The 16521-nt window shown below is 58.2% G+C and overlaps 2 protein-coding genes across 2 annotated transcripts in view; both read right to left on the bottom strand.

Annotated features, from left to right (window-relative positions):
- The window catches only part of SARDH (sarcosine dehydrogenase), a 66818-nt gene extending 63021 nt beyond the window's left edge, over positions 1-3797 (bottom strand). Inside the window, exons 1-4 of the mRNA XM_024762361.1 lie at positions 3749-3797; positions 3008-3164; positions 2068-2426; positions 755-933 (exon numbers count right to left, since the gene is read on the bottom strand). Of these exons, the coding sequence (XP_024618129.1) occupies positions 755-933; positions 2068-2398 (510 nt within the window). The 5' untranslated portion in view covers positions 2399-2426; positions 3008-3164; positions 3749-3797. The remainder of the gene's footprint in view (positions 1-754; positions 934-2067; positions 2427-3007; positions 3165-3748) is intronic.
- Positions 3798-13039: 9242 nt separating this feature from the next.
- The window catches only part of VAV2 (vav guanine nucleotide exchange factor 2), a gene marked incomplete at its 5' end in the record, with an annotated part of 182669 nt that continues 179187 nt past the window's right edge, over positions 13040-16521 (bottom strand). The window contains one exon of the mRNA XM_024762236.1: positions 13040-15255. Coding sequence (XP_024618004.1) covers positions 15208-15255 — 48 coding nt within the window. The remainder of the gene's footprint in view (positions 15256-16521) is intronic.

The following is a 16521-nucleotide window of genomic DNA, read 5'->3' as shown; positions in this document are numbered from 1 at the left end:
GGGGGCGGGGAGAGGTGGGGGGAGTAGGCAGAATGAGGCCACCTCCTAACCCCAGAGACCCAGCCCGTTCTAATGAAGCCAGGTGCCGCTGCTTCCGCCCGGGCAGAGGAGCTCGGCATCCCTGTGACAGTGTACCTCTGCTACCTACACGGGCCGCTCTGCTCGCTGGGCCCTGAGCCACTCTTCAGTTGGTGCTCAATAAGGAATGAACTGCTGGAGGGGCCAGTCTCGGCCACGCCCTGGAATTTGGGGTCCGGGCCTGGCTGCCCTGGGTGAAGAATCACCTCTCCACCCCAGCAGAGGGCCTTCCACAGCGGAAGGCTTTCTCTGCCGTCTCGCCCACAATGGCGTTCCCTCAGCCCCATCAGCGGTGCCGGGAGAAGGGTGGTCCTTCCTCCTGGGTACTGCAGTTTCTCATCATGCATCCTGACTCCTGTGAGCACCGTGCATGCCGATGACTCCCGGTTATCGGGCCTCTCCTGCCTTGAGGCTCGGCAAACGGTGCTGCGTAACGCAACGGTCCCATTTTACAGGTGAGGATGCCGAGGCTCGGAGGCAACGCCACTTGGCCCAGGTGGCCCGACCAGCAAGGGCAGCACCAGGGCTTGAACCCAGATCTCTCGGGGCTCCTTCCCTGTGCTACGCTGCCCCCCCCACCACCGGCAGGGGGGCACACACCGACACGAGCCACTCACTCGCCCGGGCGGGAGTGCACCCAGGACATGAGTCCCCGCCCTGGCAGGGGTGCACCCACCGACATGAGCCTCTTGTACTCATCCAGACGCTGCCGGTTGGACGCGATGAACAGGCCCCCGTTCTGGATCCAGCCCGTGTGCAGCCCCGTCTCCTCCCCCAGGTCGCGGCTCACCACGCGCCTCGTGTGGGCCAGAAGCTCCACCTCCACGTCGCTAGGCCGCAGCTGCCACAGCAGGCCTGGCGGGGGAGGGGCGGGGCGCCGTCAGCCCCAGCACTGCAGTGCTGCACCCCGGCTCCTCCCAGCAGGCCAGGGCTCCTGAAGACCAGGCAGTGGGCGGGGAGCGTCTCTGCAGGCCACGGAGAGCCGCGAGCGGCTGATGAGCAGGAAGTGATGGAGTCAAAGCTGAGTTCCAGGACATCGCCCTTGGGCAGCTCAGAGCGTGACGATACCCAAGGCTCCCATTTATGGAGCACCTACTGTGTACTGAGCCTATCACTGGGTGACAGAGCAGTCCTGGGAGGCAGGCATGACTATTTTATAGTGAAATTAAGGTGGCACCAAACGGTTCTGTGCCCAGGATCACAGGACGGGTGATGATGGGGCCGGGACCCCAACCCAGGACTGACTGAAGTCCAAAGGCAGCCTGTTCACCAACAAAGCTGCTCCCTTCCGAGCAGAGTTTGGGGAGCGGGGGGCCAGGGGAGAGGTAGCAGTGGGGGAGAGGCTGTGTGGGCCCGGCTGAGACAGGACGGTGGGTAGGCAGGGGCAGTGGCGTGCAGGGCCGGCTGTGTCAGCTCTCAAAACACGTGATGCCTGAACCTCTTCTCAGCTCCACATCCAGCGACATCACGCTCACATTGGCCAAAGTGGGAGTGTTTTCCCCACAGAGCCTGGCAAACTTAACGCAGGGTTAAGGCAAAAGGTTGGCTGCCCTGGGGACGTGCACACAGTAGGTGCTTTTACTATATGCCCACTGGCTAGTTGGCTGAGAACCATGGTGCCCATGGAGGACACCCCCTGATGGCCCCTTCCCCGTCCATCCTCTGCACCCCGTGGACGGCGCTCACCCCGGGTAGCTCCGTCCAGGGAAGGGGCTTCTGCTCTTTGAATACACAGCTGCCTGGGCTCCCAGCTCTGGTCTCTGCTCTGCCCTCCAGGATCCCCCAGTCAGCGTCTGCTCCCTCCTCTCCTCCGCAGCTCTTCAGAGACTCAGGGGGCACGCAGGCTCACCCTCAGAAGGACCCCGCGTCTTTTCCCCATGTCCTCCCCCTCCAGCTCAGCTGCCTCTAACAGGCCTCCGGCTGCCAACCCAGAGCTGGCCCCCGGCTAAGTGCAGTCCCTCCCGCCCCCACGTGCACCCAGGCCCCTACCCGCCGTGTGCCAGGTGGTCCCGGAGGTCAGCCGCTCCCGTTCCAGTAGCACCGCCCCGCTCACGCCCAGCTTGGCCAGGTGGTAGAGGGTCTGGCAGCCCAAGCTGCCCCCGCCGATGACCACCACGTTGGCTGTGCTGGGCAGGGGCCGGCTTGGGCCCTGGGCGCCCGCCCGGGGGTCCTGGGCCTCTTTCAGGGTCTGCTGGTAGGGTACACTCTTCTCAGGGCCGGGCCGGGCCCCGCTGCTCAGGAGTCGCAGCCCCAGGCCCTGGGCAGGGCTCCGGCGAGGACAGGTGGCGGCCACATGCAGGGCTCGGCTCAGCAAGGCCATGGGGACTCGGCTCGAGCACCGCAGGGAGCTGGGGAGAGAGTCGGGGCTGCCTGGGGCGCAGAGGGCTCTGTGCAAGTGAACCCCAGGGCCTCCGCGCTGTCGCACTCCGGCCGTCCTCCTGCCACCCGCCCACGTCACGTGTGCACCCGTGCATTTGTCCACGTGTACTGAGGGCCTCGTACGCTACAGGCTCTGGCTGGGCCCAGGGAAGACCACGGTGGGGGCAGAAGGGGGGCAGTGTGCGTGGCGGGGCAGGGCTGCAGGGCCACAGGGTGGGTGGCGGGGAGCCTGGGGCAGGGACACCCAACCCTCCAGCCTGTACCCAACACGCCCTCTGGGGCAACTCCCGTCTCAGCCCCAGACAGAAGTTATTTCTGCCACGTTGACTCCACAGCCCTTTGGGACCCGAGGCAGAAGGTGAGCAACGCGGTGGGGTCCAGGCCCCCGGCTCCCTCGGGCCATCTCGAATCCAGGTAGGGACTCGGAGGGTGGGCAACCAGCCTCCCTCCTCCTCGGTGACCTCCCAGAAGCCTGCAGGGCTCACCCTGCATCCCTCCCCGGTCAGAAAAGCCTCATCATTCTAAGAAGAAAACTGTGGCGGGGACCCACCTTCTAAGGAGACAGGATGCAGCAGAGGTGTCTCCCCGGAGGCGAGGAACACAGAGGGGAAAGGACGCCTCAGAGAGGCTCCTGGGCCCACTTGTGGGATCAGCAGGAAAAGTAAGAGGTGTTTGGCTGGGTCGAGGGACTGAGGTGGGTCCCGCACCTACGTTAATAGCCGTGATTGATATCAATTAGCCAGTTAATTAAGACCACTTCCATTTCCAAGCATGTGCCACATGGCAAGCCGGGAACACGCGTTCTCTCTGCTCGGAAGTCAAGATGACTGTTGTCCCCATTTCACAGAGGGGGGAGACTGAGGCCCAAAGAGGCCCGCCAAGGTGACCAAGGTCACAGGGCTGCCGTGTGGCCAAGCCTGCTGGCTGTCCTGCCCCCTCCCAAACTCCCAGTCCGCAGACATCTCGGGGCCTGGTCTGGGGGAGGAGAGGCTGGGGGGGACCCACTGCCACACCCTTTCCCGCCCTCACAGGTGGGCACTGCCCACTGCACCCCCTCCACTCCTCCGCAGGCACCCGGGCTCTCAGGTCGGTCAGGGCTGCCCTGCCCTCACCACAGAGACCGCCCCCCAGGGGGTAGGGGCAGAGGAGGGAGCAGGCAAGGGTGAGTTGAGGGGCTTTGGGGTGGGGGGTTGGAGGCTGGGGCCGGGCACCCCAGTCCCTCTGTCAGCTCTGCCCTGCTTCAGGCGCCCTGGGCACGGGGAGGTGCAGCCCGGCTCGTGTCTGCACTTACCTTTCGTCCTTGGGTTTCCTGAACCTTCCAGGAGCCGCCAACAGTGAGGACCTACTGTCGGAAACTCAGCGTCACGTGGGTGCCCGGGAAGCCTTTCCAAGGCCAGGCATCTGCCCGCCCCCTGCCCCGCGCCCTCCTCCTGGCCTCCGACCCAGACTCCTCCTTCCCTCCCCCTGTGCCAACGCGGGGGCTGCCACGTGCTGCCATGTGCCCCTTCCCGGCGCGTGGCCAGTCCCGTTCTCCCACCCAGGCTGGGGGTAGAGGGGGCACGGCCCCAGCAGGGGCAGCCCAGTGCCCTCCCGCCAGGGCAGCTGCTTCCACACTGATGTGCACTTCTGCCCCCTCCAACTCTCTCCCACCCGAGTCTGCAGCCTGACCGTTCATTGCCAGGGTTCGGGGTCAGACAGACCGGGTTCCCACCCCCACCCTTGGCTGGGACAGGATGCACCGCCCACGGCCAGGCTTCTAGGAGGCGGGCCGGGCACAGCCAAGCGGGCAGTTCTGAGGGCAGCAGCGCCAGGGCAGGTGACCTCTCCCCCTCCTCCCTAAAACCGGGGTCACAGGGTTCTGCAGGTGAACCCGTGCACCCCTGCCTGCCTGTGCCCGCCATGCTCCCCGTGCCAGAAGGGAGCTTAGCGCGGCCAGGTGGGCAGAAAGTGCTGGGTCAGCAGCAGCGCCGTGCCGGGCTGGGGCTCCTTGGTGGGGTGATCCAGGGCCTTAGCACAGAGCTGCCTGTCCAGCCTCAGCTGCTCACCCCCAGGGAAGGGGCGCTCACTGCCCTCGGAGGCAGGTCAGGAAGTCTGGGTTGCCCGCACCACCAGCACTGGACAGTGCTCCTGACCCGTCTGCCCTCCAGAGCTCCCAGATCCTTCTGTTTCTGGGCGAGATATCCGTGAGCCTCTGGCTTTTCCACTTCACAGCGACCAGCTTCCCAGGGCAGGGATGCCTGCCTCCATTTGACTGTTGGGGGCACCAGGGCCCAGAGAGGGGAGCCAGCTTGCCTCGGGTCACACAGCAAGCTAGTGGGGGAGCCAGACCAAGCCTGCAGTCAGACAGACGGAGTGGGGCCTCAAGCTAGGTCTAGGGCGTCTGGTTTGTGCTCGGGCAGAAGATGCCCAGAGGAGACGTCCAGAGGAAATCTGGAACGAGTAAGTACGTCCACCTCTGAATGTGCAAAGAATCAGAATAGGTGCTGATGTAAAATGGGACCTCCTCCTCCCACTGGGTCAGAGAAAGTATTTAAATTTCTGTCAGTGAACAAAATAGTAATGCCAGCTGCTGATACAGGGAGTGACAGAGGCACGATACTGCTGTGATTAATACAGACAAACAAACGTGTGTGATTATTCCCACTGAGCTGTCCATTTGTCTGCCCTCTACATTTACTGAGCACCTACTGTGTGCAAAGAACTGCAGGGAGACCAGAGGCAACTATGACCCATTCCCTGCCCTTGAGGGCCTCAGGGTCCAGGAAGAAGATGGAGGCAGGGAGGGGCAAGGTGACCACGAGGCTGGCTGTGTTGGGGGTTGGTCCTGAACAAGCTGTCCTTCTTTCCAGCAGAAACCCAGGAGGCCATCTCGGAGGAGGTGGCTGGGGGCTCTGGCCTATGTGCTGTCGCCATTGTCAGTCCCCATCATGGGGACAGAGACTGTCACTCACCCCCCCTTGGCCTCTCTGGAGGAAGGCTGGCTCCACCAGCACAAGGCTTCCTGGGGCAGTGCTGGGGTCCAGGGCAGAGAGGACAGCAGCCCAGTCACTCGGCAGATGGCAGGCTTGGCCTTGCAGCCCGAGGCAGGGGTGCCCTCCCTGGATGGGGTGAAGGACAGGTCAGAGAGGGCTAGGAAGGAGCATGACCACATCCTCCTCAGACCCGTAGACACGGGATGCCCAGGCGAGGGACACCGTAGTCATTGCAGCCCCAGGACAGCAGCCAAGGCAGCCCAGACCTCTCTTTGCCCTCTGCTCAAAGACAGGCAGCTGTTGCAAAATTGTCCCAAGCAAGTGGGCAGCACAGTCCCCCTGGACTTTGGACGAGGGGTGGTGGCTGGAAGGCTGGGCTTGCCTGTGGGTCAGCGTTGTAGGATTTGTCATCGATTGGGTGCTGCTTGGGTCTGGAAGAGGGCCACAGGTCGGGAGGTGGGCAGGCTCCAGCTAGGGACCCTGGGCCAGGGTCCTGCTGCCAGGTTGCTGTGCCATTTGGGCTGGTCTCCCCTGGAGGAGCCTCTTTCCCCATCTGGGAAGCAGGGACTACAACCCCCGGGCTATCAGTTTCAGGGAATTTTTGTAAGTTTCTCTGCATGTTATTACCAGGCCTGAGACACCTCCTTCTGGCCCAGATCGGCCCTCTCCACAGCCCCGGCCAGCCCTCCACACCCACCTGCTGGCCAGGCTCCCAGGGCAGAGGGAGGTGTCTGCAGGCCGCCCTCTGACTGGGCAGACGTCCAGGGTGGAGCAGGGGGACTGGCCAGAGGAGGAGGTTCCTCCTCGGAGCTCTGCGTGTGGCCCTGCAGAGGAGGGACATTAAGTAACCAGCCAACAGTACCTGGCCACATCTGACCCAGCCACACCTGGTACCGGCCCCATTTGCCCCTGAGCCTTGCCCCAGGGCACACCTCTGGTGGGGGGCGCGAGGGGGGCCAGCAGTGCTGAGTGCTTCCTGTGTGTCATCTCAGGGGAGGGAGGAACCCTGTTGCCCATTGTAGAGATGAGCAAACCAAGACAGAACACAGCTAATGGGCACCAGACCCGGGCAATTCATGGACCAGGGAAGCTTCCAGAACAACTGTTGAGGGCTGCATTTGCACTGCCAAGATTTTATTTTTCCAATAAGAACCTTAAAAAAAAAAATGACATCAACTCCCTGCCCATGCCTTCGTGAAGACAATGTTTTATCATCTGGGGGTAAGTGGTGGTCCTTCCAGAGAGGCAGGTGGGTGCCCCTCCCCCTAGAGGCACATGCCGAGGGCAGGTGAGGATGGCTGTGGGCTGCAGCTACCTGGGCCCTACCTCCACGCACACACAGCGGGCGTGGGCAGCTGCGTGCCAGGGCCTTACGCGGGCCTCTCACTGCTGTGGCCTCTCCCGTTGCGGAGCACAGGCTCCGGACGCGCAGGCTCAGTGGCCATGACTCACGGTCCCAGCCACTCCGGGGCACGTGGGATCTTCCCGGACCAGGGCACGAACCCGACGTGTCCCCTGCATCGGCAGGCGGACTCTCAACCACTGTGCCACCAGGGAAGCCCACTCCGTCATTTCTTTCCAACGTTATTTGTGATGGAAACAAATGTAGGGCTGGAACTGGTCACTCCAGCCGCTGAGCCCGTGTGGGCGGGGCCAGCACCAAGATCCGGACAGCAGGGGAGAATGGGCCCTCCCAGGAAACATCGTCCCCTGGTGGCCACATGTGAGTATGACACCCCCGGAACGCTGAACCCAGAGACTGGGGATGCAGCCCCCTGGACAGGGACTGTCCCCGAAAGGGGACCTGCAGACGGGCAGGGAGGTGGATCCCCACTGGGAGTGACAGCCTGGGCTCTGTCTGTCCCGCTGTCCTCCACACGGAACACTCCCCTGGCAGGGAGCTTCCTTACTGAATACCGCCGGCTATCTCTGAGTGCTGTGTGAGTGTCCCCCTCTGCGACTGGGATGTGTCCACTTCTCCCCATGATTCTGTGTGTTTTTGCTTTATGTATTTTGAAGCTATGCAATGAAGTGTATTAACCTCCAGGACTGTCACAGCTAATCGTTGTTAGCGAGCATCCTTATGCAGTGGGGTGCCACTAAACGTTTAACACTTGGCTCTCCAGGTGGGGAGCGCTGGCTGACTTCTGCCGTGTACGTGCCCCCACCGGGGCCGATTCCAACCTGCCGATGAGAAGGACGCCACCGAATAGAGACCTGGGAAGAGGCTACACCCTCAGCTCCCATGAGCTGGCACCAGCCGGTTCCAGTGCGCCCACATAGGTTTTAGGTGCATGTGTGGGTTTTCTTTTTCTAGGGAAAGGAAAAGATCAAAAATAAATTGTTAAGGAAAATAAATTCATCAACTTGTGACTAAGGAACAGGAGTCTGGGTTAACCCACAAGCGTTGTAAAACCTTCTCAGTAAAGCTCCCCACTGCCACCCCCCCTAGAGCACGGGGAACCAGCCGCCCTAAGACAGCCATCTGAGCCAGAGCCGTAATTTTAAAACCCTGTAATCTGTGCACATTTAATACATTTGTAATTTTCTTGGAAAATTTGGAAAAATTACTTTTCCAACTTGGAAAAATTATTATTTTTTAAACAAATGGAGGCCACACACTTTATGTCTGAATATTTTATTTAATTTTGGCTCACCGCGCAGCATGAGGGATCTTAGTTCCCCAACCAGGGATCAAACTCGTGCCCCCTGCAGCGGAAGCACAGAGTCCTAGCCACTGGACCTCCAGGGAATTCCAAAATTACATTTTAAATAGATAAGTTGAAAATGCTTAACGGAGACATAAAACTTTTGTTCAAGGAATCAATGCTTTTGTTCCAGCCTGAAAGAAGGACAATGTGTGAAAAGAACAGCTACTTCCAGCCCTCTGCTTTTGCAGTGCAAGCTATCAAGGTCACAAATTTTGGTTCAAGTTCAGTATTAGTCGACAAGTTTTGTTACGGAGTATTTTTTTTAAATTTATTTTATTTTTGGCTGCGTTGGGTCTTCGTTGCTGTGCGTGGGCTTTCTCTAGTTGCGGCGAGCGGGGGCTACTCTTCGTTGCGGTGCGTGGGCTTCTCACTGCGATGGTTTCTCTTGTCGCGGAGCACGGGCCCTCGGCACGCGGGCTTCAGTAATTGTGGCTCAGATTAGACAGAATCAGAGAAAGAGGAGCCCCTCCTGCACCCCAGGATCTGCAGGGCAGGGCAGTAGGCATTCCCAGACAACTCCCATAAGCACTGGAACCCAAGGAGTTTGCTTGTACTTCTCCCTCTGACAAGGCCATTTCCTCCTGCTCCTACTATAAGAAAGTAGTCTTGGGGTAGGGGTGACGGTGTCATCCTCTGGAATGCAAACACACCGTGTGTCCGCCAGCAACACTGGCTTCTAGGCTCGCCTTGCAAATGTCTCCCAACGGTGCTTCTTCCTTGACCCACACCGTGTCAAGCTGTGGTGTCCAGTCTGAGCCCAGCTGCCCGATGGTCCCAAAGTTTGATTACAGGTCTAGAAGTTTCGTTTGATTGTCTAACCGGCTTGGTTATTTTTCATGGTTCCTTGGTCATTACACACAGTTCCGATCCCCTTTAGGCTGATTTTAAGCACAATTATTTGGTAGTCTGCTTGTGGATCCGATTCAGTGGCCTGTGGTTTTTGCTACCCGTTTCCTTGTGTTACCTATGCTTTTGGACAGTGAGTGTGTATTTCTTGGAACTTTCCCTCAGGGACTATTTGAGGCTGAAATTGAAAGCGGATTCTTCCGGAGATGATTTGCATTTCCTTTTTCCGGGCACTCAGGAGTATCAACAACCTGTGATCCTACTTTACACTCTCAGCTCCCGGTTTTTCAGACCCGCAGGAAGTGCAAATTGTGGCGGCAACCTTCTTAGGTGCCAAGTTAGTTACACATGGTATGTGTCTCCTAGGGCTGATGTAACAAAGTACCACAAACAACAGCGATTTATTCTCACAGTTCCGGAGGCCAGCAGTCCAAGATCAAGGTGTCAGCAGGGCTGGCTGCTTCTAAGGGCTCTAAAGGAGGACCTGCTTCCATCTCACAGCCTGTTCTCCCTGTGTGCACGTCTGTCTCTGTGTCCAAATTTCCCCTTTTTATAAGGATACCAGTCATATTGGATCAGGGCCCACGCTCGTGATCTCATCTCAACATGACTACACCTGCAAAGACCCTATTTCCAAATCCGGTCACTTTCACGGGTACTGGGACTTCATTGTATCTCTTTGGGAGGGATACAGTTGGACCCATAACACGTCCTCAGGGAAGTTTTTGCTTCTCCCTCCACCCATTGTCAAGGTCCAAGAAGAAGAATTTTCTCGGCCGTCCCATGATGGCTGTGGTGGCTGCAGCCATGGTGAGCTCCCAGTCGTCTTGACGTGTAGAGTGAGGTCCACTGGGGTCCCAGCTTCAAGAAAGAGCTCACCTATTAGATTTGGTACTTTGGTGGGGGGCTGGGTTTTGTCCCCTCTCCTCCACACCCAGCCGGGCTCTATGAACTGGTGGTATTCAAGCTCTCACTAGGTTGGGCGAGGGAGCCAGCTGACCTCTCTGGACTCCTGCCTACACTCACCTTTTGGCTTCTGAGTGTTTCTTCTTCATTACCCGCTCACTGATGAAATCAGAAACACTTTCCCACCGCTTTTGTTGTGCTTACAAGGGAGATTGGTCAGAGTATCCAACGTACGGTTGTAGGCCAAATAACGGCCCCCCAGAGACAGACACATCCTAATGTCCGGCACCTGTGACCACGTTACCTCTCATGGCAAAAGAGACTTTGCAGATGTGATGACAGCGAGGGACCTTGAGATGGATTATGTGGGCGGGACCCATCTGATCACGTGTCCTTACAAGTAGAGAACCTTTCCCAGCTGTGGTCAGAGGGAGACAGAGAGACGTGACCACAGAAGGGTCGGCTATACAACCTTGCTGGCTTTGAAGATGGAAGAAGGGGTTATGGTCCAGGGAATGCAGACGGCTTCTAGAAGCCAGAAAGGCCAGGGACACATTCTCCCCTAAAGCCTCCAGAAAGGAACAGCCCCGTGCAGCACCTTGATTTCAGCCTAGGGGGACCTGTGTGGGGCTCCTGTAACCCACGGAACCCTAAGACGACAGCGTGTGCTGGTAATTTGTCATGGCAGCAGCAGAAAGCCAATCCCCCTACCCACCGCCGGAAACAGACACCAAGCCTCTTCTTTTCAGGCAGGATCCATCACCTCTACGTGAGCTGTGATGAAATTGGACTATTTTCTCTTCCCTACCCTTCCTCTCTCATCTCCGTCCAACTTTAGTTCGTTATCTCTTCTTTCTCAGTGTTTATCTTTATGCTGTTAAGAGTACTTACACCTCTATTAGTTTGCAGGTTTCAAGACCAGGTCTTGACTTCTACCTGGAAAAGATGAGAAACCAGTGCACCTATGCTGCCTCTCACCTCCTGTCTTTTTCTCTTCCCAGCGCTTTCCTGAAGTCATTTTGACATTCGTTCTCTCTAAGGGACAGGGTTTAGAATCGTTATATTAGGTTCTGAAACCAAATCTTCACCTTGTCTGAGACGTGTTCCTGCAGATAGAGGTGCAACATCCCCCCTCCTCCGGCTCCAGGTTGGACCCCGGTCATTTCTGTAAGCAGCGCTCCCACGCAGAATAGTCCCTGAGATGCTGAGGGTGGGACACGGCCTACTTGCTGCCTTGCACTTAGACTTTGTGAGCACGAAGCCTTGGGCACACTGATGGGCTGAGGTCCAGGGCAAACCCAAGCTGTTCTCCCGGTTAAGGCACTTGACCTTTCGCTTGCTGCCCTATGATTTTCTTTTCTCTTTGAAGCCCAGGGTTAACCATTCTATGTTAATTCATTCTTTTATTCCTGGAAAGTTTTAAAAAAACACATTGAAATATTTGTCCTGGTCCGTGATCTTGTTTTGATCCACGTGTGTTAAGAGTTCCCTGGCCTGTGAGGACCTGTGGCTGATGCCACGCGTGTTAGAATCCCAGGTCCCAACCCAACCCCAGGTGGCCCGAGAGCCTAGAAGCTGCCCTGGCGTTGGCTCCCGGTAGCTGCTCTGCTCCAGGTCTCTGCTGTCTGGGATGGGCCCCTTCTCTCAAGCTCAGCCTTGCATTCTGTGTCTTCCAGGGTGTTCCTGTCAGCAGTGGTGGAGTGGCGGGGTGGAGGGGTCCACGTCACCTCAGCAAATGGGTTGTTTCCTTCTTTCACCCAGGGAGTGTTTCTCAGACTCCGGACACAAGAGGCCTCCACAGTGGCCCTGCCCAAGGGGAGTCTGTGGTCGTCAGAATCAAGGGGCAGGACACTCAGTGCCCCTAAGAGCCCGCAGGCAGCCACCCTCAGAGACCGGGAGCGCACGGCTCCCACCTGCTTCCCAGCGTCTGGGGTAACCTCGGGCGGGCAGGCCTGTCCCCGCTGGGCCTGCACCCCGTCCACACGCAGGCCTGGGGCTTCCCACCCTTTTCCGGTCTGGACCCCTCAGCGGGTGCTGCTGGTGCCCTCCCCAAGGGCCCCCAGCCCCATGTTCACCCACAGCTGCCCCTCAGGCCGCCACAGCTCTCTGCTCCCCGGCCTGGAGCTTTCTCCAAGGCCGTCCAAGCTCAGGGCAGCTGAGTGCCGGCCCAGGGGCTGGTCAGCGAGGGTTTGGGCCTTTCCATCCCCTACGTGTGGACACGAGAACTCAGAACTAGAGGCTGGTTCTCGGGGAGGCGGTGTGGGAACACCTGGCCTCTCGGGGGACTCAGGACTGAGAGATTCTCAGAGAGGGGGCGGTCCCCCCATCTGGTTCTCGGGGCACCAGCTTAAGCCAGGCTCCGAGTCTCCCTCGGCCCTCACCGCCCCAAGGTGGGTCCCGTCCGGTCCCATCTCCGCAGTAACAAGACCCAACATTCTCCAGGCTGTGCACCCAGCCCAGGTCCTGCATCTGCAGCCCCCGGTGTGGCCACATGCCTAAGCCTGGGTAAGGAGAGTGAGGGGGAGCGCTGTGTCGGCTTCTGCATCTGCCCACAGCCTCGATGGCAGCAGCTCTGGCAGCCACCTTGGACCACGAGGTAACAATAAGGAAGGAAGTGCATGCTGAAGATGAGGGCAGTCTGGGGGATGGTGGGGGCCCCAAGCCACCCTGGGCTACCACCTCTGCACTGCTTCCCCGTAAGGGAGAAGTAAGTCTCTACCGTACTGTTCTGATTTTCTCTACCACAGGCCACAGAGTCACCCTCCGGAGAGATTATTTTTATCTCCAACACATATATATAAAGAAACATGCTCAGGAGGTGAAGGACATGCCCAAGTGGCAGGGCTGGGGTCTGAATCCCGTCCAAACAGAAGACAGTGACACCCGCCTCTGAGAGCTGCCGGAGGGGTCACAGGGCGCTGCACAGGAAGCCCGTGACCTGGGCCGGTCTGGAGGTGCCTGGTCGGTGGCCCGGCGTCACTGTCGCTCCAGACCCCCAGCGGGTGGCTGAGGCCGAGCCACCCCAAGGCCCATGTCTGACCCAGGCCACCGCCCCCTGGGCCGACAGTATCCGGACGGGGCAGACCCTTCTGGACACACAGGAATCCAGCCAGTCCCTCCTCCCCAGCATGAAAGTCCAGCCACTCCTGCAGAAAAGAACTCAGGTTTATTTGTGGTAGAAACCGTGGTCTGAAAAAAACCTATTGGCAAATGTACAGTTTGCGTTCTGTTTGGGGTCCCCACCAGCTGCGGGACCCCCAGATCCCTGACCCGCATGCGTCGGGCTCCTAAGTGTTCACAGCTAATCTCAGGCCCCAGGTCCGAAGCCCCGCCAGAGGGCGTCCCATCTCCTGCTGCAACCACCCGCGTCCCAAGCCTGTGCCCGGCCCTCCTCCCCTGCTGCTTCCTGCAGTGCAAAACCTAACCCAACCAAGACAAGCTCCCTAACACACAAAAACAAAGCAAAACAGTCACAAGAACCAGGGTTCTAAATTAGGTTTTCTCAGTGTCCTTCGTTATCACGACGCCTTGTTTCATGACCTCAAATATACATTATTTTCTTGCTATTAAAAATCTCTTCCTTATTATCCACAGATATATACTGGGAGTTTTGGAGGAAATAACTACCAACCTGTTTTTCCCTTAAAAAGCAAACGAGCCAAACCAAAACCAAAACGAAACAAGACCCTATAACAACATCAGTAACAGAAACCAAAGCTCTTCCGACAACCGTAAACACGAAAGGCGCTGGCCGGCTGGTTTTCTCCCCTCCCATCCCGGGCTCACAGCTGGGCCAGCTGTGCCGAGGTCACGTGCAAAGTGCTAGGTGCACCCTGACAAGGATTTGGGTCTGCTCTCTCCGTGGAAAATCCTTCCTTCCTCCGCTTTGCCCACCGCCCCCAAATACAGTTCTGTGACCCTCATTTCCCAAAAGCCTTTGCTGGCTGCCTTGTCTCTCCTGCCTGCACACGCCCTCTCAGACCCCTCCCCGTCTCCTCCCCACGCCAGGATGCTGCCGTGTTGAGCTGATGCTGGAGATCTCAAGGCTGACCTCAGAGGAGCCCCAGGGTGCAGTGCGGCCACCAGCGCCCACCCCGGCAGGGGCCAGCCTTGGCAACGCCCGACCTCACGCGGCTGACCGAAGGGAAAGGGGGACCCGCGAAGCCCACGCTGCACCCGTAGCTTTGGCACGGAACTTGGAGGGGACAGCGTCACTGGGTCTCAGGCGGCATCCGGGCGGAGAGAAGAGGGTCCGGCCAAGCCAGCCAGAGGTCAAGGGCCAGGCGGGGTGCGGAGGGCAAGCTCGGGGGTGGAGCTTCCCCAAGAGCACTGACTGACTTCAGGCTGTGGCCGCAGGCCCTGTTTCGTGGGCTGCAAGAGCCCTTGGAAGGAAGACTTGCAGAGGGCTAGAACCGACATCTGTGCAAAGGCTGGGAAGACCCTCAGGGACCCCCCTGCAGGACGCGGGACACCCAGAGAGCCCGCCTGCTTGGGGGTGGTGGCGGGGGGCCTCCTTCTGGAGAGGAAAGTGAACAGCAGAGACCAGGCCAGCGGAAAGCCCCGTCTGCTTCCCGCCCACGGGAGGGCTGGCGAACCATGTATCCACCTGGCAGCAGGACAGGACAGACACACACCAAGGGCTCAGGGCAAAGGACAGTACCACTGACTGGGGAGCGGGGTCGGCAGCTTCAAGGTTCCTAAGGCTCCCTCCCGAGAGAGCGGCCACCCCAGGGTCTCTGCACACCCCCGGTGCAGAGGGACAGCAGGAAGCCGGGGGGCCGCACAGGCCCTGGCGATGCTCCCTCCCTCTGTCCCCGAGCACAGCAGCCTGGCTCTGGGCCCTTCCGCCTCCCCCTGGGAGCAGCAGGGCGGAGGGTCCAGAGGCTGAGCGGAAGGGACCAAGGGGAAGGTCCCCAGCCCTCCCTGGGACAGCATATGCCATTCAAACCTAAGCTCCTGCAGGCCATCTCGACAGGACAAGGGCAAGGTGAGCTCTGGCCTCAGCTGTCACCCAGAGCCTGGCTCGGGACGCCACAGGCGCTCCCTCTACTCGGCACTCTGGTGGTGGCAGCCAAGCAGGGCTGGCCCAGATCTCCTGTATGTACAAGTGGCGTACCCAGGACAGGCCACCAAGGGCAGGCTGATGGTGGGACGGATCACATGTAGGGTTCTGAACACCCTCCCCATCCCCATGGGCTGTTGAAGACTGGAAGGTTGGCGGGCATTTCCCCTCTGAGTCTCAGAGCTGGAGACAGGCTTCAGCACCGGAGTGACTCTTCCAAGAAAATCGGCGAGTCCTGTCCGCGTCCTTGCTGTCACTGGATGCCCTCTTCTTCTACGTACGTTGAAGGAAACCAGCCGATCTGAGAAAGATGACAGACTCACGTTAAGAGTGTGTGAAGGGTGAGGGCAAGTGGAGGTCTGTGGAGGTGGGCGATTCTTTAAGAGACTGGCGTCCTAAGGCAGGCCCACCCCCAAGAGAGGCCCTGGAGAAGAGGCAGAGAGCCTAGCGGAGCCGAGGCCCAGGAGCAGGGGTGACCCTGAAATGCACCAGCCCAGAGCAGTTCAAGGCGACCTGCCCGCCAGCAAACAATTAAATCCTCTCTGGAGGAAAATAACATCATCCAGAGCCTCTGTGGTCTTTTATACGCAAGCTCGGCATTTAATCAGGAACAAGTGACAGAAACTAAGAGAAAATGCAGACAGCAGAAACCAGTCTACAGGTCATCCAGATACTGGGGTCATCCATCAGGAAACGTAAGTGACTCTAACCTGTCTGTTTCAGAAAACTGATGAAAAAGCAGGAAAATTTCCCAGAGAACTGAAATCAGAAATCAAATGGAAATCCTAGAACTGAAAAATATAATGACTGAAGTGAAGAGCAGATTAGACAAAGCAGAAAAGAAGACTAATACACTGGAAGAGAAGTCAGTAAAAAGTAATGAGATGGAAAACCAGAGAAAATGGATGAAACACACATAAAAATATTATGTGGGCCACGGTGAACAAGATCTACCATCCATGTGAACAGATCCCCAGGAGAAGAGAGAGAAAATGGAGCAGGTGCACTGTCTGAAGAAATGTCCAAAACTGATGCAGGACATCAAACCACACATTCAAAAAAATCTCTGCAAATCTCCAACAGAATGAATACAGAGAAAACCATACATAGGCACAGTATAGTAAAGCTGATGAAAAACAAAGACTCTTTTCCCATGGAGCCCAATGGGGAGTAGAGCAGACACTTCCTCCAAAGGAATCACCATAAGAATGCTGATGGACTGTTCTACAGAAATGATGGAAGCCTGGTGACAATGGAATGACATCCTCGAAGTGCTGAAAGAAAAGATCTGCCAGCCTAGACCTCTAAACCCAGTAAAACATACCCTTCAAAGATGAACTCAATAAAATGGCTCACAAAAAGGAAGCAGGGGGCTTCCCTGGTGGCGCAGTGGTTGAGAGTCCGCCTGCCGATGCAGGGGACACGGGTTCGTGCCCCGGTCCGGGAAGATCCCACATGCCGCGGAGCGGCTAGGCCCGTGAGCCATGGCCGCTGAGCCTGCGCGTCCGGAGCCTGTGCTCCGCAATGGGAGAGGCCACAACAGTGAGAGACCCGCATAACGCAAAAA

This window comes from Neophocaena asiaeorientalis, unplaced genomic scaffold (genome assembly GCF_003031525.2).
Source record: "Neophocaena asiaeorientalis asiaeorientalis breed wild unplaced genomic scaffold, Neophocaena_asiaeorientalis_V1.1 scaffold78, whole genome shotgun sequence".
NCBI lineage: Eukaryota > Metazoa > Chordata > Mammalia > Artiodactyla > Phocoenidae > Neophocaena > Neophocaena asiaeorientalis.
The sequence above is the reverse complement of the archived record's forward strand: the minus strand, read 5'-3'. Positions and strand labels throughout refer to the sequence as shown.